The 25,760-nt window shown below is 44.5% G+C and overlaps 1 protein-coding gene across 7 annotated transcripts in view; it reads left to right on the forward strand.

The window, feature by feature from the left end:
• Positions 1-25,760, forward strand: part of trim36 (tripartite motif containing 36) — a 172,050-nt gene that overhangs the window by 141,342 nt on the left and 4,948 nt on the right. For 3 of the 7 annotated variants that reach the window (XM_070883630.1, XM_070883640.1, XM_070883652.1), the window contains 2 exons: positions 17,537-17,834; positions 20,190-20,333. In XM_070883630.1, the coding sequence (XP_070739731.1) occupies positions 17,537-17,834; positions 20,190-20,333 (442 nt within the window). Of the gene's footprint in view, positions 1-17,536; positions 17,835-20,189; positions 20,358-25,760 lie in introns of all 7 variants that reach the window. The other 4 variants (XM_070883661.1, XM_070883671.1, XM_070883690.1 and 1 more) reach the window with 2 other exon arrangements.

The following is a 25,760-nucleotide window of genomic DNA, read 5'->3' on the forward strand; positions in this document are numbered from 1 at the left end:
TCCCAACTCACAGTAAGAGGTCTGAGTGTCAGATATGGGATGCCCACTTGATGTAGTTTTTAAGGAAGAGGAGGAACAATACAGGATGGAGGAAAGATGAGGCAGTATTTGAGGAGGATGCACCCTATAAGATATTAATCCTCCCAAAAAGAGTTTGAAGGCCACGTAAACCATATGAAGATCTGATAAAGCCCTGATAAAGTGCAACATCCCCATTGACACCTGGGAGTCCCTGGCCAAAGACCGCCCTAAGTGGAGGAAGTGCATCTGGGAGGGCGCCGAACACCTTAAGTCTCAACGCCGAGAGCATGCAGAAATCAAGCGCAGGCAGCGGAAAGAGCATGCGGCAAACCAGTCCCACCCACTCCTTCCCTCAACGACTATCTGCCCCACCTGTGACAGGGACTGTGGTTCTCATATTGAACTGTTCAGCCACCTAAGGACTAATTTTAAGAGTGGAAGCAAGTCTTCCTTGATTCCGAGGGACTGCCTATGATGATGATGATGACGATCTCAGTGAGGAGCTCTGCATGTGAAGAGTGTGCTTCACCAATGTGACCTTAGAAGAGCTGAAGATCTTCTGCATGAAACCTGGTGGCTAAAATCATCTGCCCAGATTGCTCTGTCTGTGGCTGTGACGTTACCACTGCGCTCAACGTTTATTTCAAGTAGTTGTCCAGGCATGCAGTCATCAGATAACTACAACGAGGAGAAAAATCTTCTATGGTGTTACCGCAAATGAGGGCTGTAGACTCTAGAATCACAGCTGTCAGTTGCTGCACATCCTCAGAGACTACACGTAGATGTGATGTACCTAAAACATCATTCTTTATGGGTGGGTACCGAGAGATCTGGCTTCAAAGCCATGGATGGCCGCCTCTTCACCCTCTTCTCTGGTGGCACATCCCTTCCCCTGCATCCTCGTGCTCAGTGAACCATTTGATGCCAGATCCTCATTTTCACGATCTAACTTCCCCCCGGTTGAAAATATGGTGCATGGGAGAGAGAAAGCAAGAAACTCAGAGGCAACAAGAGGGCATGGGGCAGGCTCTTAATCCAGGAACCACTGTGTATCTGTTTACTCAACATCCTGTTCCTCATCTTCATCATTGTCACTGTTTTTCTCATCGTTCACCATTCAAAGAAGAGCAGGGAAAAGTTCTCCCAGTGTCCTGGACAATATTTATCCCTCAAGCAACATCACGAAAACAGATTATCTGCTTATTATCTCGTTGCCGTTTGTGAGATCTTGCCACATTTCGAATTACAACAGTGACTATACTTCAAAAAGTATTTAATTGCCTGTAAAGTGCTTTGGAAAATCTGAGGTCATGAAAGGCACTATATAAATGCAAGTTCTTTCTTTTTTCATTCTTTTACTCATGTTTAAATATACCATAAAATCATAGAAACATAGAAAATAGGTGCAGGAGCAAGCCATTCGGCCCTTCGAGCCTGCACCACCATTCAATATGATCATGGCTGATCATTCAACCTCAGTACCCCACCCCAGCCTTCTCTCCATACCTCCTGATCCGTTTAGCCGTAAGGGCCACATCTAACTCCCTTTTGAATATATCTAATGAACTGGACTCAACAACTTTCTGTGGCAGAGAATTCCACAGGTTCACAACTTTCTGAATGAAAAAGTTTCTCCTCATCTCGGTCCTATATGGCTTACCCCTTATCCTTAGACTGTGTCCCCTGGTTCTGGACTTCCTCAACATCGGGAACATTTTTCCTGCATCTAACCTGTCCAGTCCCGTCAGAATTTTATACGTTTCTATGAGATCCTCTCTCATTCTTCTAAATTCCAGTGAGTATAAGCCAAGCCGATCCAGTCTTTCCTCATATGTCAGTCCTGCCATCCCGGGAATCAGTCTGGAGAACCTTCGCTGCACTCCCTCAATAGCAAGCACATCCTTCCTCAGATTAGGAGACCAAAACTGCACACAATACTTCAAAGTGTGATCTCACCAAGGCCCTGTATCACTGCAGCAAGACCTCCCTGCTCCTATACTCAAATCCCCTTGCTATGAAGGCCAGCATGCCATTTGCTTTCTTTACTGCCTGCTGTACCTGCATGCCTACCTTCAGTGACGCCCAGGTCTCGTTGCACCTCCCCTTTTACTAATCTGTCACCATTCAGATAATATTCTGCCTTCCTGTTTTTGCCACCAAAGTGGATAACCTCACATTTATCCACATTATACTGCATTTGCCATGCATTTTCCCACTCACCTAACCTGTCCAAGTCCCCCTGCAGCCTCTTAGCATCCTCCTCACAGCTCGCACTGCCACCCAACTTAGTGTCATCTGCAAACTTGGAGATATTACATTCAATTCCTTCGTCTAAACGTAAAATCTCACACCAACTACACATATCCGACAGTTCCCTTAGTTTCACTATTTACCGGCTGCTCCCCCAGCCTGCTGCTGAAATCTTCAACCATTCTCAGCTTTTTAAAGATGGCCACATGCAGTGGCGTTTCCCCCAGTGCAGTACTTCTGTGTTACACAGGAGTTGTGCTTAGCCACTGCTAATGGATAATTAATGAGTTGGCCCACAAATTATGGTGAGGTCAGCTCTGGTTCCATTTGTCAGGTGGAAATGTCATCTCCAGGGTGTAACACTCGAGTAAGTGGCCCCATGAATTTTCAGGGCCAGCCTATGTGTGTTTTCCTCAAATATAGTATTATTTGTCTTGTGCTGAAGGTACGTCACCTTCATATAGGTGGACTGTTAGTAACTGCGAACTTCACTCAGATATTAGAAACAGCTAACGTTGTTCACAAGTAGGCTGCAATTGCCTAGTTGATCTGGCAATTAATCAGTTAATGGATAGATGACTACCTGCCAGCTTTTGTACTTCAAAAAGATGTTAACTTTGTTACCTCTCTGTGAAAAGGAGACCGAGCTAATGATTTGGGTTTGGCAGTCCGGGAGGGGGGAGTGGTAGTCAGGTGCAGAAAAGTTCATCTCGGTTATGCTTTGGGTTCGTAGAAAGTAGAGCATCACTGTGGAAGTGGGCCTTTGCACTGGGCATGAAAAGGAAAATCTAGAGGGTGTCTGAATCAATACTGAGGATAGTGTGTTAATTTACGGTCTTGGCTGGAAGTCTCATCATTCAAGTCACCCTGCCTATCCTGTGCTCCCAAGTATAGTGTGAGCAACCATCTGTTATTAATCATGGCATTCAACAAAGTCCACTCAATGCTGAATGTTATGGCAGCTCTTTGTTATGTTTTTGGCAGTGCACAACAAATCAGTCCTAAAATTTAAATCAAATCCCTGTCCAGTGTTCATTTATAATACAAAATGATCATTATAAACCTCAAACTAGTTTTAATTATATGAGTCAGTGTTTCTTTAGTCTCAGGTGATTGAGTGTTGGGCATGTTAATATATATATTAGTTATAACAGCATGATCTTCAAGATTAAATTACAACAAACATTGATTTGGGGAGGTAGTTTGATAGGGATGTTTATTATCTTTAAAGAGGTTATACCATCTCCCAAGACAAAAACTTCAAGAGGCAATTTGGTGCTTTTGGATAGGCCAGCAGTCAGAGTACAGTTTCAAAGGCTTGATTTAACTAGATCCTGAAAAACTGGTGATTATCTGAAATCAGTAGAATGAAAATCAGTGAGTTCTCTAATTGGTCGGTGACCAACTCTGCCACATTACCGTCCATACAATGAAGATGAAAATATACCCCAATTTCTCCAATGTATATCCTCCTTGCTGGCTTCCCAGCCCCCATCTTCCATAAACTGCAACTCGCTCAAAACTCAGCTTCCCATATCCTGTTCCTCACTAAGTCCTGCTCGCACATCAATCTCCCCTCCCCCACCTGTCACGCACCACTCTCACTAACCAACATTGGCTCTCTGTTTCCCAATGTGTTAAAATTAAAATTTTCATCTTCATCTTTAAATTCCTCTATGGCCTCACCGCATCCATATCTCTGCAATTCCTGCAGCCTTACATTCCCTCCCACACTCTGCAGTCTTCCAACTCTGGCCTTTTGTGCATCCCCACCCTCCCTTTGTCCCACCATTGGCCCTACTCTCAAACACTCCCTCCACCTGTCCACTCCTCAAAACTTCCTCAACCAAGCTTTTGGACACTTCTCCTACTACTTGCACCATGGCTTGGCAACCACTCCTTTATTTCATTCATCTATATTTTTTCTTCTCTCTAATATGTAACATACCTTCTATGTTATGTAGGTTGTTGTTACTTTTGTGTACTTTTCATCTGGTTACTTGTAGCCTGGCACTGTGTCAGAACTAAGCAATTTCAATTGAGTTCAAAGTACTTCCAAATTTCATTGGTTCTCAGACTAATGATCAAGAACCTTTGAAAGCTGTTTTGTGTAGTGGAATTTAAACAAGCCATGCATGTGAAGCACTGCTTGTGACGGCTGGGAGTGGGGTGCAGCACTTTACATACTTTACACAAAGGTAAGTTAAAGTTTTTACTTTTTCATATTTTTTGCAGCGACTTGTTAGGTAAGGGTGTTGGCAATGTTTATTGAATTTTTCCCCCCCCACCTCCCAAGGCCTGTCTCGGAGCGCTCTTGGCCCTGCACTAAAGTTGGCGAGGCTCCCGATTTTGCACCCCGAAAATAGTGCAACGCCTCCCTTTGTGCTGCGCCCCTGGTGCAGACTCCAACTGCCGAAAGTTAGGCAATTAATCGCTAACGCTAATTGGGTTACACCGCCTCCATTTTTGCCCTGAAATGGAGAAAGCCGAAAATCCAGCCCCATGATCACTACAGGGGAACATCTGTATGGAAAGGGTTTGGAGTATAGTAACATCCAGTCTGGGGCAGAGGTTCAATTCCACAAGGAATACTGGTGAAAACGCTTTACACATCACCTTTCCTGCTTGTGGACCTCTGCCCTGAATAATGTTATCACCTGGATCCCCGTCTGTACAGTGCTGAAATTCATGGGTGCATATCTAACCATCACTTGTTAACCTCGGGTTGCTGGAGCACACATTGGCGCCGGAGATATCTGTGACCCGCCCTTTAATATCCCAACAAAATTTCTCCCTGTGTTCCCAGCAACCATCTGGGCTGAATTTGTGTGGCATTTGTCCTTGTCACACCTCTGGCTCTACCTTGTTGCAGCACCTAATTTCCAAAAAGGTCCCAAAGTTCAGACTACAATATAAATTTAGAAAACCTTTTAAAAACGCAAAAATTCATTATTCAATATTACCAAAGTCAAATTATTGCAAATAGTGAGTTTAAAAAAAAAGAAAACCAGTGACAAAAACAACCAATCCTTTGAAATGAATGAAGCCGGGGGTATTTGTTTTCACAGAAATTGGCTGGAGTTGCTTTTTCCACAAAACAGTGAGAATCCCTTGAAATAGGCAAGAATTGACAAATGTCATGAAATATTAATTCCTTGAGCACTGTAGAGGATATGAAACACAAGAAGAGAGCCGCAGTAAGCCTGTTCGCAAAACAACACGTGAAGAGGATACCAATGTGATTAAGCACACTCCTGCTGAGAGAGTTGCAGTTTGAGCGAGATTACAGGGACCCACCCGTGTTCCCCATCCTCCACCTTGTCTTCTAATAGTTTCTGTTGGGGCAGCTTTAATTCAACAAGGCCCTCAGGTGGTAGGATTCTGGAAGTTAAACCTTGGTCTAGTCTGGAAATTAGACAGTCATGAGAAGGAAGCTGTGTGCCAGCCACTGTCGTGCGTGAGGAAATCCAAGAATATTTCTTGAGTTCATTGGTCACAAAAGAATTATTATTGGTTCAAGTCTGTGTAACCACATCTCAATTCTGCTACTAAACATATTTGGACATTAATATCTGGCTTAGGGAATTTCCACCGCACTTTCCTCAAAGTTATAGCAGAAAGTCCAAGGAAATTCAGGGCTCGTGTTTCCTCCATTAAATTAATAGTTTCTGTGTTTATGCATTTATATTGGGTTTAAATGCATTATATTGATTGAACATCATTTTACATGCAAGGTGCTTTCAGAATTAGAAGATTACATCAGAACAATTTGAATATTACATCCATTTGTTACAGCATTGCAAGTCATTGTTTGTAAACTGTATACAGGGTAGATTCTTAGTTATACAGGGCCCAAGTTTCTCCAGGAGTTGCTCCTTTTTCTTTGGAGCAACTTGATTTTTCTGGACTATCTTTTTAGTTGCAATTCTGGCCATTTAATTTGCGCCAGTGTAAGTGAGTTAGTTAGGTTTTTTTTTAGTTCAGTTTTTTTTTTCAAAATGGGGCGTGCCCAGCCACTTATCCCTGTTTTAGGCATTTAGCCAGCAAATAGGGCCCAAGTTTCGGGCCGTGCCTAGCCCCGACCTGGACGCCCGTTTTTCGCGCCACAAAGTGCGCCTAAAAAAAACTTCCAGATTCTCCGGCTCCCTGCTGGTCCTCTGGCCCTCGGCGCGGCGCAGCACGAGCTGTGGGAGGGCGGAGCCAGGTCCCTGCGCTGAAAACAGTGCCGGAACCTCTGCACATGCGCGCTACAGTGGGCGCGCATGTGCAGTAGCTCCAGGCGCCCAAAACTGTGTGGGAGGGGCCTGAAGCACGCAGGCCCTAGCCCTGGCCGAATGGCCTCACTGGGGCTGTGTGCATAAGGCTCCTCCTACGCCCAGTTCCTGCTTCCTCCCGACCCAACTCAACTCCAGCTTCCCCCCCCCACTCCCCCGGACCAGACACGACCGCGACACCGACCCGACTCCCGCTTCCCCCCCCCCGCCCCCGGACCGGACCCGACCCGACCCCCCGGACTGGACCCGACCCGCGCTCCCCCCCCCCGACCCGAACCGAACCGACCTCCCTCCCACCACCCCCCGATCTGCGCTCCCCCCGACCCGACCCATGCACCCGACCCCGGACCCGACCCGACCCAATGCCACCTACCTGTAAATCTGGTGCTGGGGACGGGCCCTGCCCGAAGTCTTGGGCCCAGCCGCCGGGCCCGGCCCGTTCAGCCTCCCCCCCTCCCCTTCTCCTTCCCCCCCCCTCTCCTTTCCACCACTCCTTCTCCTTTTCCCCCCCTTCTCCTTCCCCCCTTCTCCTCTCCCCCCTTTCTCCTTCTCCTTCTTCTCCTTCTCACCCCCTTCCCCTTCTCCCCCCTTCCCCTTCTCCCCCCCTTCCCCTTCTCCCCTCCTTCCCCTTCTCCCCCCCTTCCCCTTCTCCCCCTTCCCCTTCTCCCCCCTTCCCCTTCCCCTTCTACCCCTTCCCCTTCTCCCCCTTCCCCTTCACCCCCCCTTCCCCTTCCCCTTCTCCCCCCTTCCCCTTCCCCTTCTCCCCCCCTTCTCCCCCCCTCCCCCATCCTTCCCCCTTCCCTCCCTCCCCCTCTGCCTCCTTCCCCCTGCCCCCCTCCCCTCACTGTCAGAAACACAGACACTGACAGACAGAGAGTGAGAGGCACACACAAATAGACAGACAGAGAGACAGAGACACTGACAGAGACACACTGTTGGGAGGGGGGGGGGGGTGGGGGGGCATCCCAGCATGCTGTTGGAGGGCTCCCGGTGCTGCAGTCGGTAAGTAGAAAATTATTTCTTATTAATTTTTTTTGATTGATTTATTGATGTTTTTATCATTTATTATTGATGATGGCTCTTTATTTATAAAACTGAAGTGTTTAATGTTTGTAAACTTCCCTTTAAACCCCCCCATTCCCTACGCCTGATTTGTAACCTACGCCTGATTTTCTAAAGTGTAGACAAGGTTTTTTCCAGGGTACAAAAATCTTCACTTACTTCATTGTAAGTTAGTTTGGAGTAAGTTTTCACTGCCGAAACTTTGAAAACAGGCGTAAGTGGCCGGACACGCCCCCTTTTGAAAAAAAAATTCTGTTCCAAAGTGAAACTGTTCTAACTGACTAGAACTGGAGCAAACTAAATGCCGAGAATTTGAATTTCTAAGATATTCTGTTCTACACCAGTTGCTCCAAAAAATCAGGAACAACTGAGGCCGAAACTTGGGGCCATAGTTACTCCAAATTAAGTTAGACCAGCGTATGTTGTCACTTCTGTCTGCACAGAAAAACCTTACCTAGAGTTAATGAATCGGTGCAAGTAACTACATTTAAAGCACCATCAAGCACCAAACAAAGCACAAAAAGTAATAAGCAATTAATTAACAAATAAAAACTAGAAGGAACCCTGCACCTAAAGCACCAAAATCACTCAGTAAATAACAAATAAAAAAATAGAAGTCCTACTTTAGGGAATGCAGCAGGCCACCAATGAGGGAGCCCATTCAATCATGGCAAGGGACAGCGTGCTTTGGGCCCCTCCCACACAGCCTGCAGCGCGCATTTGCAGAAACAGCCTGCCAGGAGCTACTGCACATGCGCGCAGACTCTAGCACGCATGTGCAGAGGTCCCGGCACTGTTTTCAGCGCCGGGACCTGGCTCCACCCCTAATCCATTGGGCCACACTGTGCCACGACTGAGGAGAGGCTGGGAAGCGGCCAGAATACGGACGTCTTTTTTCGGCGCTGCTGGGGTAAAAAGGAGGCTTCTCTCGTTCAAGGTGGACTAACTGATATAGTTAATGGACACCTGCCCGTCTCTTGGGGTAAAAGGAGGCTTCTCTCCCTCAAGGTGGAATAACTGATTGACACCTCGCCCAGCTTCCCACTGTATAACGACCATGGAAGTAAACAAACAAAACCTCAGGTTTACTGGTTTTATTACGAGCAATGCACGGGAAGGTTCAGTCGTGGAACCTCCGAAATACAAGAGATTTCAAGTACAAGTTATACAGGTTTTGGAGGGGAACAACCTCCTACAAAATCCTCGATAGGTCTAATTCTATCAGCGAAGTTACATTGATTTGTCGACTCTTATCAAACTGTCTCTGAGTGGTATATGTAATTGCCCATCTTCTATGGTGTTGTTCCATGACTTGTACTTTGTCACAGTATAATAGACGCCTAAACTGGCTTTCTTATCTCTTCCTCAGAGACTTCTGATCAACAACGGCTGATTTTGTTGTTTAAGTATTACAGAGGTTACGGATTCAGTTTAATGTGTTATACATTTGTGATAAACCTACATGAGAGAAGAAATTCCTCCTCATCTCAGTTTTAAATGGGCGGCCCCTTATTCTAAGATCATGCCCTCTAGTTCTAGTCTCCCCTGTCAGTGGAAACATCCTCTCTACATCCACCTTGTCAAGCCCTCTCATAATCTTATACATTTCGATAAGATCACCTCTCATTCTTCTGAATTCCAATGAGTAGAGGCCGAACCTCCTCAACCTTTCCTCATAAGTCAACCCCCTCATTCTCAGAGTCAACCTAGTGAACCTTCTCTGAACTGCCCCCAAAGCAAGTATATCCTTTCGTAAATATGGAAACCAAAATTGCACGCAGTACTCCAGGTGTGGCCTCACCAATACCCTGTATAGCTGTAGCAAGACTTCCCTGCTTGTATACTCCATCCCCTTTGCAAAATAAAGGCCAAGATTCCAGCCCTCGAACTCCTCCTGCCATTCAGAAACCTGTCCAATCGCGTGCGTGCGTGTGCGCGACGGCCCGTGAGGGTTGCTGGATAAACAAACATCTGCCCCGGAGAGGCGGGGGGGCGGCCGATGGAACGTTGAGCGCCCAGCACGAGCGGATTACGTTTCCAACCGCTGCCTTCATTTGTACATTTTCTTTTTTTAAACGCCCTTCTCTGTTTTATTTAACACCGTCTTTGTAAACACTATTTTATCTCTTGAAATGTGCAATTAGAAGCCCGGATTTCCCAGGCGAGGAATCACATGGTTGCCATGGTTGGTTAAAGCGCTGGTCAGATGCCCCCCACCGTGTTAATTAAAGGCAGTGATCTGACCAGCACCCCCCTCCCCTTCTCCTAATTAATCGCCAGGTCCTGGAACATTGTGGGCCGCCCTGACCCGTGTGAGAACACCACCGCAGGTCGGGTTTATAAATAGAGCTGGAGCGCCGGGCCCTGGGACATCGTGGGCAGAGGTGCAGCAAATGAGGATACGGGGGCCCAGAAAAGCCCAGGGGCAGCACGGGCCAGCCCACACTGTGATATGTATGTGTACTAGGTCCGTGCAGCAGAGCTGGTCTCCAGTCATCCTGATTAACCCTTGCCAATGGATAAAGGCCTAGCTCTGTCGAGCCCGTGTGGTGGCTGATGTGCAATAGTCACTACACATTAAAAAAATTCACGCACAGGCATCTTCCACCTCCTCAATTGGTGTTCAGGACTGGAACATCAGGTCCTTCGTCGAAACATCTGCGAACTCGTGAAAGCAAGTCATCCTCGTTCGAGGGACTGCCTGGGATGAGCTACATAAGCAAGTGTTACATACATAGGCAATTATATAGACCCTCCTAATACTGATAAGTTCACTACCTTCAGTTTAATTCTGACCACCTATTTGCAACTCTTACAATTTATCCCTTACAATTCCCACCTAATGGCCCTTGGCTATATGGCCAAGATAGGCCATTTCCCAATTAATACTTCATGGTTGAGCTTCCAGGGTTGTCCTTTCACATGGGTAGTGCTACTTCCCAAGCTGCAGGATCTACCTGTTGGCTTTCCCATCAAGGTTATACTAAGTAAGTCCTTTCTACCGGACTCTCCGATTTCCCTTTATTCAATGTTTTAACTACAGTACGGGCTAGGGCCTGCCTCTTACGTCGGTTACACCTTTTTACAGGATAATATCAGCAAGATGAGTTCGCTTGCACTACAACCAGTACATTTAGTCCAATATAGTTTGTGTATAAGTCCTTTTTAGCCAGCATTTTCTCGGTGTTCGAATTATGTCCCGCCTGGGGTATCCTCTGTTTCTTCTATCTTTCCTCCACTTGGGGTCTTCTGTATTCTGCCAAATTTCTGCCCCGCCTGGGGTATCCCCTATATTGTCGAATGGTGTCCAATTCATCGAGTTTGTTCCTCTTTCAGTTCGAGTATCAGTTTTCCTTGTGGCCCGATGGTCTTCGCATAACCTCCTCAGGCAATGTCCATCATTGTCCCATCGATCTTTCCTCCTTAAGCTCAGGGGTTATAATAAACCCGTTTATATCTGTCTCGTCAAGTGGAGTAAAGCAGAAGTCAATATCCATAATGGTGCATGAAGTGTTCCTTTCTTCATTTCAGTTGCCATGGCGCTCACACATCAATCTCCATTTCCTCATGGAACAGCGATAATTTAGTAGCCCTGTGTTAGGGTGGTGATACTCAAGATGCACCTGTCCACTTGGTTATATCCACAGTCATCTTTGATCATTCGTAGTGGATCTTGACATAAAGCAACTTGGTTATTTTTATAACAATCATCTATGCTGAGATTCTTAGTACTGTTGTTCTCTTCAGTTACATTTCTGGTTTGTCCTGGTACCGCACACGAGTTTGATTTCTTATTTCTCCTACATTGTTTGGTATAGAGGATCTCCCTTTGTCACATCATATTGTGGTATAGATAATACAAAACCTTTTATATTTAAATGTGCAGTTACACATCTGGCCTTTGGGACCCAAGCATAACTGTTTCTCCGCACCTCGCAGGCATGAGTCATGTTTTTGTCCAAGGTCCAGTTGGTAAATACATCAAGTGTTATCCAATCCGGCACCTTTCCATTCTGAAGCTGCTCCAGGTTATGTTGTATTCCATTGAGCAACCATGCTCCATATCCTGTACATACTAGTTCTGTCTGTATGGTTTTACTTAAGTTCCGTTCTGCTCTATTTCATCGAATTTATAGTTCTGGAGTTGTCTCGCAATGTGTGGGCCACTTGTAATAATTCCCTTTCTGAGCCATTACCCAGTTGAACCTGTATCTTTTCATTATCCTCATCCCTTTCCAGCAACCCCTGTAAGGTTCGTGTTAGAGCATTAACTCGATTATCTATCGTGTGTAGGTCTATAGTGTTTACTGTCGCAAATCCCGCCACGTATCCTGCCGCGTACCATTTCTAGTATCCCTCTTTTTCCCCGGTCCTGTTTTTTACCTGATCCTCTTTCCCCATTAAACTTCACAGTTTTTGATTAAGACCTTTAAGTGCTCACCGGGTCAGGTTTCTGTACAGGTTTATAGTGTTTAACCCGCAGAAATTGGGGGTGGTTATATAGGAATAAAATTTAGGAATACAGTAATTATTCGCTGACGTACCCCGAAGTGTATCTTATCCTTGATCTGCCTTATCAATCCCCCTTTTACCCCAGCGTTCATAGTTGGACACGTTTGTGGCACTGGGGGTGTGATGGTCGGGGCCCTGGTAGTGCTCACTGTTGCTAAAGCAGTGGGTGGGGCCGTGTTGGTGGGTCTATCTCGGGAGATATCCCTCCACCACCATTCATAGATGTTGAGTGAAATCTGCACCCCCTTCCCAGTCGGCACCGGTTAGTTAATGACCATGCTTTTTTAACTGGGTCCAGTGTTTCCACTTGCCGATACCCCTTATAACTACCATAACTTACCATTATTACCTGATAGGGTCCGGTCCATTTGGGTGCCAGCCTGGACACATCTGGGGTAATCACCTCACTGCCTATTTGGGATGTTTGGATCTTCTGTCCCTTAGTGTCGTTCTCTAAGTCCTTGATTTGCTAATCTCTAGCCTGTGTCTTTAAATCATGTAACTGCTTACAGAGTTCCATTACAAATTTCCGTATCCTGTCTTTTTTTAGTTCAATGGGTGTCAGTCCTGGCGTCCGACTAGGGGTTGCCTTGAGTTTTATTAGTACTCAGGGTATCCTGTCTATCCATCCCTTTCCAGTCTCTTTGATATGGGATATTTTTGCCTGATCCCTAGTAAAGCGCAGGCCTGTTTCATCACCTTCCCTGTGTAGTGTGCACCTTGATTTAAGTCTACTGTAGTGGCATTATTTCTTCTGCTAGGATCCTGGCCACAGTTTCTGCTGAACAATTTCTAGTGGCGAAAGCCTCTACCCACTTCGTAAACTGGTCTGTTACTTCTAGGCAGTCTGTCTTCCCTTTGTTGCTGGGTAACGGTCCACTAAAATCTATCTGCAAGTTTTCCCTAGCCGGCCTCAGAGCTTTAGGTAGAGCCACTTGAGTTGATTGACCTCCTTCAAACTGTCCTTCCCTTTTGACCTGTCCGCTGCTATCTACCACGGCCTATCAGTGGTGTCCCATATAGTGCCGAGACCCATCTACATATAGATCCATGTCTGCCTCCTCAAGCGGGGTTTCACTTGCCTGACTACTTCCCTCGGCTTCTCCTGTTGGGCTACACTGATGCTCCTTTCCCTGCGTAATGATCCATCCTGCAGGGTTGTTACAGTTGTCTTTTATTGTGCCTCTCCGTTGGGGTGGTAAGAGCATTGCTTCCCACCTTGCCCTTCGTGCGTTGGATACCGGTTTTAGCCTTCCTGTGTTAAGCAATTCTACTAAGGTATGCTGGTTATGTGTCCTGACGTTACTATGCCACTGGCCTATGCCTGTCCCCATGCAACGATTTTTACTGTGGTGGGTATAGATGTGGAAGGGCCTATTCTGGTCGGGTAATCCCAGGGCTGGAGCACTTGTGAGAGCTTGTTTTAACCTTACAACCACAATTTCCTGACCTTTCTGCAGCAGTTGAATAGCCCTAGTACCTGCCTGACCCCTTTCATGGTTCCTGGCCTGGGCATTGATTGAATTGCTTCCTTTCTGTCCTTCGGCATCTGTCATGTATCCTAGATGTTACTTTGCTCCTTCCCATCTGCACCTTCCTCGGATTTATTTTTAATCCCGCAATCTGTATAGCTCCTAGCATTGTAGTTGAAGCTAGTACGTGTTGTTGTTCTGTGCTGGAGGCAATAAGGATATCATCCACATCCTGCAAAAGGGTGCTCCCTTCTTTGCCTGTTTTGGGCCTCGCCTTCCTGCGCCTCCTCCCTTATTGCAGCTAAAACATCAGGCAAGCTGCGCAGGGGTGTGTCTCCTCCCCCTTTGTCTCTGCTGCTATTTTTGCTATCTTCTCCCTTTGTTCTGACTTTAACTCCTCTACGTGTTCTGCCGACTCCAAAGTTTCATCATAATCATCTCCTATCTTAAATCCTAACTTAATTATCTTTTGATGTGCTTCTCCTAGTCCGTCTTTAAATATTTTCAAGAATGCTGCATCATTTTTGTCGGGGTTATCCGCCCCAGAGTGGTTTTTATATTCAATCCACTTTCGTTCCCCGTACTCCCCTACCCTTTTGCCTGCCTTTTGAGTCGCAGTATTCTATTCCAATATTTTGTCAGAATTCTGTATTTCTACTATTTTGCTTTATGGATTGGTAACTCAGTCAATAGAATTTGTCTCTCTTATGGGCTGAGGAGTACCCCCTGTATGGTAATGTGGGCTGCTCTACGTCCATTGTTGGGAATGGTGGTAGCGCGTATCGGTGCCACTGATAAATAGCCATTATCATGTGCTGGGGGCCACTCTACTCCGCACTCATTACCCCAGTCTAGTTTACCATTAGAAACATAGAAACATAGAAAATAGCTGCAGGAGTAGGCCATTCGGCCCTTCGAGCTTGCACCACCATTCAATATGATCATGGCTGATCATTCAACCTCAGTACCCCTTTCCTGCTTTTTCTCCATACCCCTTGATCCTTTGGCCGTAAGGGCCATATCTAACTCCCTTTTGAATATATTTAACGAATTGGCCTCAACAAGTTTCTGCGGTAGAGAATTCCATAGGTTAACCACTCTCTGAGTGAAGAAGTTTCTCCTCATCTCGGTCCTAAATGTTAGGTTGGGTTTGTGGACTACACGTACCCACCGTGGGGTACATTACCGTATGGCACTATCCTTCTGGTCCTGTCTTTATCTCTTCCAGCTTATTTATCTTAGCTTCTAACTCTTGAATTTGTTTTGTTTGAGTATCTATCTGTCCTCTGTAGCAGGTGAGTATTATTACATAGGCTTTCTTCATTTTATTTTTATTCTGACTATCCCACCATTTCTTCTGTCTGTCAGGTGAGTCTTTTATTAAGAAATCCAAATTAATGATGTCCAGTATAAAACAGCTGTCAATGGAAAGGGTTAATTCCTTTACAAGTTTGTGAGAAGGCCTGACATCATTACGTGATTTCGCGTAATCATCCGAAAATTTTTCTCCAAGTCTTTGTGCTTTCAAAACATGCTTAGAAATGAGGAATCCCTTAAAACAGCAGAAATCAGTAGTAAGGTTGTCAGAATACAACCTTCTCATCGGGAAAGACAGCATTTTAGATTAAACTCCAATTTCTCTAACCATCCAATTCAAATACTTGCCAAAGATTTTTTCATTGATTTAAAAGGAGACCACACATTTTTAATAGCTGTTTTGTTTATTGAAATCCAATTTTCACACAAGCTATATACATTCCAGCATTTCGTCTTTACAGTTCCGTTCACTGAGCAAATCTTGTGTTTTATTTCTCTCGGCACAACATCTAAACTTCCGTGCCGGTTCCATCTTTTTAAAGAATTTTCTAATTCCCAGTTTTTTTCCTTCCTTTGCTGAGTTTGCATAACTTAGATTTTTTTCCCCCTTTTTTTATCCGAACTTAATCATTTTTTGATGACCTTCTTCTAGTCCATAGTTAAACATCTTTGTTTCTCTTTCTCGGCACAAAACTTCTGTGTGGGGTTTAACTCGTAAGTTTTTATATTTAAATCAATATCTTTTTCACAGCCAATTTAAATCTCCTTTCTTCAAATTAGGTTTTGTATTTTGATGACCTTCCTCCAGTCCATTTTCCTAAACATCTTTGTTTCTCTTTCTAGCAGTTGCAGCTATCAAGGGTCGCATTTTTATCTTTTGATAAAACACACTGTCCTTTGTAAATTCAATGTGTTTTTCCAGCATTTTTCTTTTTTATTAATTTTCCATTATTCTCAGCTAGCATTTTATCCCACTGGTCAGTTTTCCTCGGATCCTGGGGTCCCACCCCACTTTTTAGGTTGTATTCCTTCTTGTTTGCGCTGCGCACGATCAATACCGGCTTCTCCGTGTTATTACCATGTCACCCTTCAGGACATACACCTTAGTTTTTCTCTAACGATCGCTGTGGTCCTCTCCCGCTTAGGTTGTATTCCTTCTTTTTCAGGCAATACACCTATCTCACCCTTGGTCTTCGTCCTTCCGTGGTTCACTATAACTTGTTCTTCAGATTACTCCTTCTAATTCTTTATATAGATTACCTCCTTCCCCACTTCTCCATCAATGCTACAGCTGCAGGTGGTACAAAACATACTCACTGTCATTTAGCTGTCACATCATCCAGGTCACAGGGTCTGCATCCTGTTCGTGACACCAAATGTAGGGGTTAAAAAAGGAGGCTTCTCTCCCCCAAGGTGGACTAACTGATATACACCTTGCCCAGATTCCCACTGTATAACGACCACAGAAGTAAACAAACAAAACCTCAGGTTTACTGGTTTTATTACGAGCAATGCACGGGAAGGTTCAGTCGTGGAACCTCCGAAATACAAGAGATTTCAAGTACAATTTTTACAGGTTTTGGAGAGGAGCACCCTCCTACAAAATCCTCAATAGGTCTAATTCTATCAGCGAAGTTACATTGTTTTGTCAACTCTTATCAAACTGTCTCTGGTATATGTAGTTGCCCATCTTCTATGGTGTTGTTCCATGACTTGCACTTTGTCACAGTATAATAGACGCCTAAACTGGCTTCCTTATCTCTTCCTCAGAGACTTCTAATCAACAACAGCTGATTTTGCTGTTTAAGTATTACAAGGGTTACGGATTCAGTTTAATGCGTTATACATTTGTGCTAAACCTACATTAGCAAATGCTACATACATAGGCAATTATACAGACCCTCCTAATACTGATAAGTTCACTACCTTCAGCATAATTCTGACCACCTATTTGCAACTCTTACAATTTATCCCTTACAGGCGCTTGGAGGCAGACAAAAGTGGCGCACCCTGGGTGAGGGCGCCAGAAAAACAGGTTAGGGAAACTCTAGCCCAAAGTGTCTCAGGTTCTGGCTTAGCAGAACTAGCCTGCCTTACACTTTTCACCATTGAAGAAGCAGAATTTAGAGACAGAAGGGCAATCCAAGCACTTTTAAGATGAGTATATCATCTGCTCGTGAACTATAATCATTCCCTTCCTCCCCTGACCCTTGGGAGTTCCTGTAAGGGCTTGGCTGAGATCAAAGATTCATAGGCATGAACTTATGCATCACCCCAGCATGTTATATGCAAACAGAAGACTGGAGATGAGTGCATTTGAGAGGCTCACTGATGAGCCACAGTGACATCAATATTAAACCCTTCATTAAAATGAATGGATCTGGGTTGTTTTTACACTGAAACACAGTAATGCAGTCACATTAAAGAAGCACCATTGTTTCTTGTTGACAACAGTCTAGTATAGATGTGTTCTAGGCAGAGTGAGTTCTAAATATTCCGACAATGAAACCTTGTTACAGAGGGCCAGAAAACAAACCAAAACTGTCAGCTTTATTCTGCTTAGTAATAAAAATAGAAAGTGAACTTATGATTATAATCTTTTTTTCTCTCTTCTCTTTTTTAATATAGTTTTTAGGTTTTTGTTTGACGAGAAGTGCGGCTACAACACTGATCACCTCATCTTAAGCAAGCAGAGAGATTCTGTGGAGAGTGTGGCTGGGTTTCCTCTGTTGCTAGGTGCAGAGCGGATTGTCGTCGGAAGTTATATGTCTCTAGACTTCATCACAGGGGACACAGGAATAACAAAAGGGAAATACTATTGGGCCTTCCGGGTGGAGCCCTCTTCATACCTGGTTAAAGTAGGTGTGGTGTCCGATGCAAAGCTTCAGGAGTGGTTTCACAGTTCACGGGATATCAACAGTCCCAGGTTTGTACCATGCCACCTATTCAGTCTATGTGAATGACACCACTTGTACATGCATTTACATGTTGTAAATGCTGGTTGTAAGCTGGCAAGGGTTGCATAAACAAGGAAATAGAAACAGAAAATGCTCAGCAAAGAATGACTAAAAAAGCAATAAAGAAAGGAAAGATAGATTACGAAGGTAAACTTGCGCAAAACATAAAAACAGATAGTAAAAGCTTTTACAGATATATAAAACGGAAAAGAGTGACTAAAGTAAATGTTGGTCCCTTAGAAGATGAGAAGGGGGATTTAATAATGGGAAATGTGGAAATGGCTGAGACCTTAAACAATTATTTTGCTTCGGTCTTCACAGTGGAAGACACAAAAACCATGCCAAAAATTGCTGATCACAGGAATGTGGGAAGGGAGGACCTGGAGACAATCACTATCACTAGGGGGGTAGTGCTGGACAGGCTAATGGGACTCAAGGTAGACAAGCCCCCTGGTCCTGATGAAATGCATCCCAGGGTATTAAAAGAGATGGCGGAAGTTATAGCAGATGCATTCGTTATAATCTACCAAAATTCTCTGGACTCTGGGGAGGTACCAGCGGATTGGAAAGCAGCTAATGTAATGCCTCTGTTTAAAAAAGGGGGCAGACAAAAGGCAGGTAACTATAGGCCGGTTAGTTTAACATCTGTAGTGGGGAAAATGCTTGAAACTATCATTAAGGAAGAAATAGCGGGACATCTAGATAGGAATAGTGCAATCCAGCAGACGCAGCATGGGTTCATGAAGGGGAAATCATGTTTAACTAATTTACTGGAATTCTTTGAGGATATCACGAGCATGGTGGAGAGAGGTGTACCGATGGATGTGGTGTATTTAGATTTCCAAAAGGCATTCGATAAGGTGTCACACAAAAGGTTACTGCAGAAGATAGAGGTATGCGGATCAGAGGAAATGTATTAGCATGGATAGAGAATTGGCTGGCTAACAGAAAGCAGAGAGTCAGGATAAATGGGTCCTTTTCGGGTTGGAAATCGGTGGTTAGTGGTGTGCCACAGGGATCGGTGCTGGGACCACAACTGTTTACAATATACATAGATGACCTGGAAGAGGGGACAGAGTGTAGTGTAACAAAATTTGCAGATGACACAAAGATTAGTAGGAAAGCGGGTTGTGTAGAGTACACAGAAAGGCTGCAAAGAGATTTGGATAGGTTAAGCGAATGGGCTAAGGTTTGGCAGATGGAATACAATGTCGGAAAATGTGAGGTCATCCACCTTCGAAAAAAAAACAGTAAAAGGGAATATTATTTGAATGGGGAGAAATTACAACATGCTGCGGTGCAGAGGGACCTGGGGGTCCTTGTGCATGAAACTCAAAAAGTTAGTTTGCAGGTGCAGCAGGTAATCAGGAAGGTGAATGGAATGTTGGCCTTCATTGCGAGAGGGATGGAGTACAAAAGCAGGGAGGTCCTGCTGCAACTGTATAGGGTATTGGTAATGCCGCACCTGGAGTACTGCGTGCAGTTTTGGTCACCTTACTTAAGGAAGGATATACTAGCTTTGGAAGGGGTACAGAGACGATTCATTAGGCTGATTCCGGAGATGAGGGGGTTACCTTATGATGATAGATTGAGTAGACTGGGTCTTTACTCGTTGGAGTTCAGAAGGATGAGGGGTGGTCTTATAGAAACATTTAAAATAATGAAAGGGATAGACAAGATAGAGGCAGAGAGGTTGTTTCCACTGGTAGGGGAGACTAGAACTAGGGGGCACAGCCTCAAAATACAGGGGAGCCAATTTAAAACCGAGTTGAGAAGGAATTTCTTCTCCCAGAGGGTTGTGAATCTATGGAATTCTCTGCCCAAGGAAGCAGTTGAGGCTAGCTCATTGAATGTATTCAAGTCACAGATAGATAGATTTTTAACCAATAAGGGAATTACGGGAGCGGGCGGGTAAGTGGAGCTGAGTCCATGGCCAGATCAGCCATGATCTTGTTGAATGGCGGAGCAGGCTCGAGGGGCTAGATGGCCTACTCTTGTTCCTAATTCTTATGTTCTTATGTTCTAGGTCAGGCAGCATCTGTGGAGAGAGAAATCGAGTTAACGTTTCAGGTCGATGACCCTTCGTCAGAACTGGGAAATGTTAGCCATATAAAAGATTTTAAGCAAGTGTAGGGGCAGGGAAAGAGGGAGGGGAGTAAAGAACAAAAGGAAAGGTCAGTGATAGGAGGCAGGAGAGATTAAAAGATAAAAGGGATGATGGTGCAAGGCAAAATGAGATGGTAATGGGACAAGTTAAGAACAAACGTTCCTCCTCCTCCTTCCTACCTACTTCCTCCTCTACTTTCTTTCTTTTTCGGCACAAGGTGGAGGGCGGGAAAGCAAGAGGTGCTTGCCAGAAGGAGGATAAAGTACGAGGATACCAGCATCTTATATTCTTTCAGCCACGCCGCTGGCCAAGGTCTCAGCCATGCCCCTACAATCATGCCTGCACCATCTCCTCCAAGGAGGTGAGATGAGGCTCGGAATGTGAGGTGTGCCTCGTGTTTGGTAAAGATTGTTGGTGGGTGAATGATGGGGGGAGTTGTGCATTGAGCAGTGTGTGAGGCTAGTGTTGCAGTTGGTAGGAGGCGGCTTTGAAGATGTATTCACTGACCTGAGGTCTGAAGTCATGAAGTTTCTTTGGGCACTGGAGCTAGATCCTGGGGGCGACACTGCTGGTAGTGATGGCCTCAGTGATCTGGTTCCACATCCTTCTTTCTGGAGGACCTTCTGGCACCTGTGGGTAGAGGGCTTCTCTTGAATTGTTGACCCCTGCACGAAGCTGCATGTGAGACCCTACGTACTCCTTCCCTGGCCTCCTGAACCATTTGTGTTAGTGCTTAGCACTTTTACAACTTTTTTAGGTGAGGAAGGCATTATCAGCTTTTAGAGCTGCAAACTTCCATTTGGTAATTTTTTTTAATAATTATTTTTTCGGAAGGCAGTTGAGCTGTAAAGGCTAAAAACTACCTATTTTTACATTTTTTTTTCATTTCAGAGGGCGGTTCCCCCTTAAGGGACTGAACTGCTTTCTGAAATGCCAGCCTTGCTTTAAGAGAATGATGGACTGCCTGCCGGGACCAACATCCCCAGAATGGCATTGCACAGTAAGTTTAATTAGCCACCAGCGCCAAGTTACTGGTCCTGCCAGCACCATTATTTTCGGCGGCCATTAACACCGACCCTTGGTGGCACCAACAGGTTTTTACCGATGTTGAATTTCTAGGCCAATAAATGTAGAATCAGCCCACAAGGGGTTAAAATAACCACTTTTGAACATATTTCTTCCAGTTTAAAAAATGACAGACTCCTTTCATCAACCTTTATCGAGTGATAATGATGTGTGGATGATAGAAATTTTTAATGCACCCATGGAGTTTCAGATTTCTAAACAGAGCTGAAGGTGGGAACAACCTGCTCTGTGACTTATGCTATGGAATTATTTAATGCTGTAGATAATATTAGGAAATCAACAAATGAACTGGGAATCTAAAGCTTTCACACTTGGAGGTGGGATGTTAACGTCAATGTATCACCGTAATCCTCCAAACATTCCCATTAATGTTTCAGCAATCAGAAAAATTAATTTTGCCTATTCCACTGTCTTGCAATCTGCACAAGTTAACATTTCAAATCATCTGTTGTTCACACCTGTCAATAACTGAAACCATAATTGTCTGATTGACATGAGCTAGAGTTCAAATAGAGATCCTTCAGAGAACCAGTAATTTGGTTAGCTTGGGTTCAAAGTCCAGCTTTCCTCCAGATTCACTTTTGGTAAGGGGAAAAAAGTCTATGTTGAAGACTATCTGAATTAAGTGCAGAAATGTCCTTAATTGTCATCGGATGAAAACCTTGATTTTGTTGCACAGATATCAATAAAAAAACTCTTTGGGGTAATTTTGAGTGCAATGAGAGGTCTTCAAGGACGAGATAGTTCGGGTACAGACTTAACTATGAGGGGGAAAGGAAGGCATCTATAACTAGAGCTCGCTGGATGACTAAAGATATTGTGATTAAAATGAAACAGAGAAAGGAGGCTTATCAGCCATGTCAGAATCAAGCTGAATACAGAAAGTGCAGAGGAAAACTAAAAAAGGAAATATGAAGGGAAAAGGCATGTATGAAAAAAGATTAATAGATAACATAGCTGTGATCATATTGAATGGTGGTGCAGGCTCGAAGGGCCGAATGGCCTGCTCCTGCACCTATTTTCTATGTTTCTATGTTTCGACAAAAGTGAACACTGAAGTCTTTTATAAAGATATATATATAGTAAAAGGATAGTCAAAGGAAGGGTGGGACCAATTAGGGACCCTAAAGGAAATCTTGTGGCGAAAGGGGGCCACTAAGGTATTAAATGAGTACTTTGCATCTGTCATCACAAAGGAGTAGGATGCTGCCAAGGTCACAGTATGCGGGAGGGGGGGAGGAGGGGGGGGCAATAGAGAAATTGGAAAGGATAAAAATAGATATAAAGAGAAGGTATGTAACAGGTTGGCAACGGTCAAAGTAGAAAAGTCACTCAGAGCTAAATGATCCCACAACCAACGGATCACATCAAAGTTCTGCAGTCCTGCCTCATCCAGTCGTGAATGGTGGCGGATCATTAAACAACTAACGGGTGGAGGAGGCTCCATGAACATCCCCATCCTCAATGATGGTGGAACCCACCACAAGACGCATTTGCAACTATATTCAGCCAGCAGTGCTGAGTGGATGATCCCTCTTGGTCTCCTCCTGAGGTCCCCACCATCACAGAAGGCAGTCTTCAGAAAATTCGATTCATTCCATGTGATATCAAGGAACAGCTGAGCGCACTGGATATAGAAAATGCTATGGGCCCCGACAACATCCCGGCTGTCGTGCTAAAGACTTGTGCTCCAGAACTATCCTCGCCTTTAGCCAAGCTGTACCAATACAGCTACAGCACTGTTATCTACCCGACAATGTGGACAATTCAGGTATGTCCTGTCCACAAAAAGCAGGACAAATCCAATCTGGCCAGTTACTGCCCCACCAGTCTACTTTCAATCATCAGCAAAGTGATGGATGGTGCCATCGAGAGTGCTATGAAGTAGCACTTACTCGCCAATAATCTGCTCACTGATCCTCAGTTTGGGTTCTGCCAGGACCACTCTGCTGCTCCAGACCTTATCCAAACATGGACAAAATGACTGAATTCCATAGGTGAGGTGAGAGTGACTGTCTTTGTCATCAAGGCAGCATTTGACCGAGTGTGGCATCAATGAGCCCTAGTAAAATTGAAGTCAAGGAAATCAGGGGGAAACCTAGCCCAAAGAAATATGTTTGTGGTTGTTGGAGGCCAATCATCTCAGCCCCAGGACATCATACAGGAGTTCCTCAGGGCAGTATCCTGGGCCCAACATCTTCAGCTGCTACATCAATAACCTTCCCTCCATCATATGGTCAGAAGTGGGGAAGTTTGCTGATGATTTCGCAAAGTTAAGTTCCATTCGGAACTCCTCAGAAATTGAAGCAGTCCGTGCCTGCATATAACCAGATCAGGACAACATTCAGGCTTGGGCTGTTAAGTGGCAAGTAACATTTGTGCCACACAAGTGCCAGGCAATGACCATCTCTAACAAGAGAGAGTCTAACCACCTCCCCATGAAATTCAATGGTATTATCATTGCCAAACCCTCCACTATCAGCATCCTGGGGGTCACCATTGACCAGATGTTTAAACTGCACCAGCCATGTAACTATGTGGCTACAAGACCAGATTAGAGGCTCAGTTTTCTGCTGAGAGTGACTCATGGCGTGACTCCCCAAAGCCTTTCCACCATCTACAAGGCTCAAGTCAGGAATGTGATGCAATACTCTTAACTTGCCTGGATGAGTACAGCTCCAACACTGAAGAAACTCAACACCATCCTGAACAAAGCAGCCTGCTTTATCATCACCCCATCCATCACCTTAAACATTCACTTCATCCACCACCAACACAACATGGCTGCAGTTTGTATCATCTACAAGATTCACTGCAGCAACTCGCCAAGGATTCTTCGACAGCACCTCTCAAACCTGTGACCTCTACCATCTAGAAGAACAAGGGCAACAGATACATGGTGATTCCATCACTTCCAAGTTCCCCTCCAAGTCTATCCTGACTTGTAAACATATCGCTGTTCCTTCATCGTTGCTGAGTTAAAAACCTGGAACTCCCTATCTAAGAGGATGATTGGAGTACTCGCCACATGGACTGGAGTAGTTCAAGAATGTGGCTCACCACCACCTTCTCGAGGGCAATTATGGATGGGCAATGGCTTGCCAGCAATGCCCGTGAATGAAATGTTGTTAAGGGAAATAAGGGTGGAAATAGCAGAGACTCTGGCTACAATCTTTCAATCTTCTTTTGGATATGGGGCTGGTGGCAGTGGACTGGAGGATAACTACATGCCAGTCAGCCTAATGTCAGTGGGAGGGAAATTTTTAGAGGTCATAATCTGGGACAAAATTAATTGCCACTTGGAAGAACATCTGATAACCAGCACAGATTTGTAAGATGTAACTAATGTCTGCCAAACTTGATTGAGTTCTTTGATGGAGTAACGAAGAGGGTTGTTGAGGGTAGTGTGGTTGATGTTGTGTATACAGACTTTCAAAAGGCGTTTGATAAAGTGCCACATAATAGACTGCTAAGCAAAATTGAAGTCCATGGGATTAAAGGAGCTGTTTTTCAGATTGGAGGGAAGTATATTGTGGTGTCACCTGGGGGTCATTTTTGGAACCACTGCTCTTTTTGATATATTACTGAGCTGGACTTGGATATAAAGGGCATAATTTCAAAATTTGTAGATGACACAAAACTTAGAAATAAAGTAAACAGTGAGGAGAATAGTAACAGATTTCAGGAGGACATAGACTGGCAACATTGACAGACAAATGGTACATGAAATTTAATGCAGAGAAGTGGTGCATGTTACAAGGCAGAACTAGGAGAGCTAATATAAATTAATGGTACAATTTTAAAGGGTTTGCAGGAACAGAGAGACCTGGGGGTTCTCCTACACAAATCTTTGAAGTTGGCAGGACAAATTAAGAAGGCTGTAGAAAATCATACAGGATTCTGGGCTTTATAAGTAGAGGCATAGAGTACCAAAGGAAGGAAGTTAAGCTAAACCTTTATAAATCGCTGGTTAGGCCTCAGCTGGAGTATTGTGCTCAGTTCTAAGCACCGCATTTTATGCAGGATGTCAAGGCCTTGGAAAGGGTGGGATTTTACTACCTGTACCAGGAATAAGGGACTTTCATTATATGCAGAGACTGGAGAAGCTGGGATTGTTCTCCTTAGAGCAGAATAGGCCCAGGAGAGATTTAATAGTAGTGCTCAAAATCATGAAAAGAATAAAAAACTGTTTCTGCTGGCAGAAGGGTTGGTAACAAGAGATTTAAAGTAATTGATAAAAGAAACAGAGAGGAGAGGAGAAGGCTTTTTTTATGCAGTGACTTGTTGTGATCTGGAATACACTGCCTGAAAGGGTGGTGGTAGCAGAGTCAGTAGTAACTTTCAAACGTAATTTGATAAATACTTGAAAAGGAAAACATTTGCAGGGCTATGGGGAAAGAGCACAGCAGTGGGACTAATTGGTTAGCTCTTTCAATGAGTTGGCACAGGCACAATGCGCTGAATGGCCACCTTCTGTCCTGTATCATTCTATGCTTCCTGCAAGGAGCCCCAAGCACCAGCAGTCTAAATCAGTAATTCCAGATTGAAAATCCTACACAGTTCACACCTGAAATTCTGATACGTGCTCCCATTGGCAAAGTTTACAGAAGTGTAGCTTACAAAATTATCTCTCTTATGTTTATTCATAAGCTTGGAAAATGCTTTTGGTGATATTAATGGATGAATTAAATTGTGTGATATT

The sequence above is a fragment of the Pristiophorus japonicus genome, chromosome 1 (assembly GCF_044704955.1).
Source record: "Pristiophorus japonicus isolate sPriJap1 chromosome 1, sPriJap1.hap1, whole genome shotgun sequence".
In the NCBI taxonomy this organism is placed as follows: Eukaryota; Metazoa; Chordata; class Chondrichthyes; family Pristiophoridae; genus Pristiophorus; species Pristiophorus japonicus.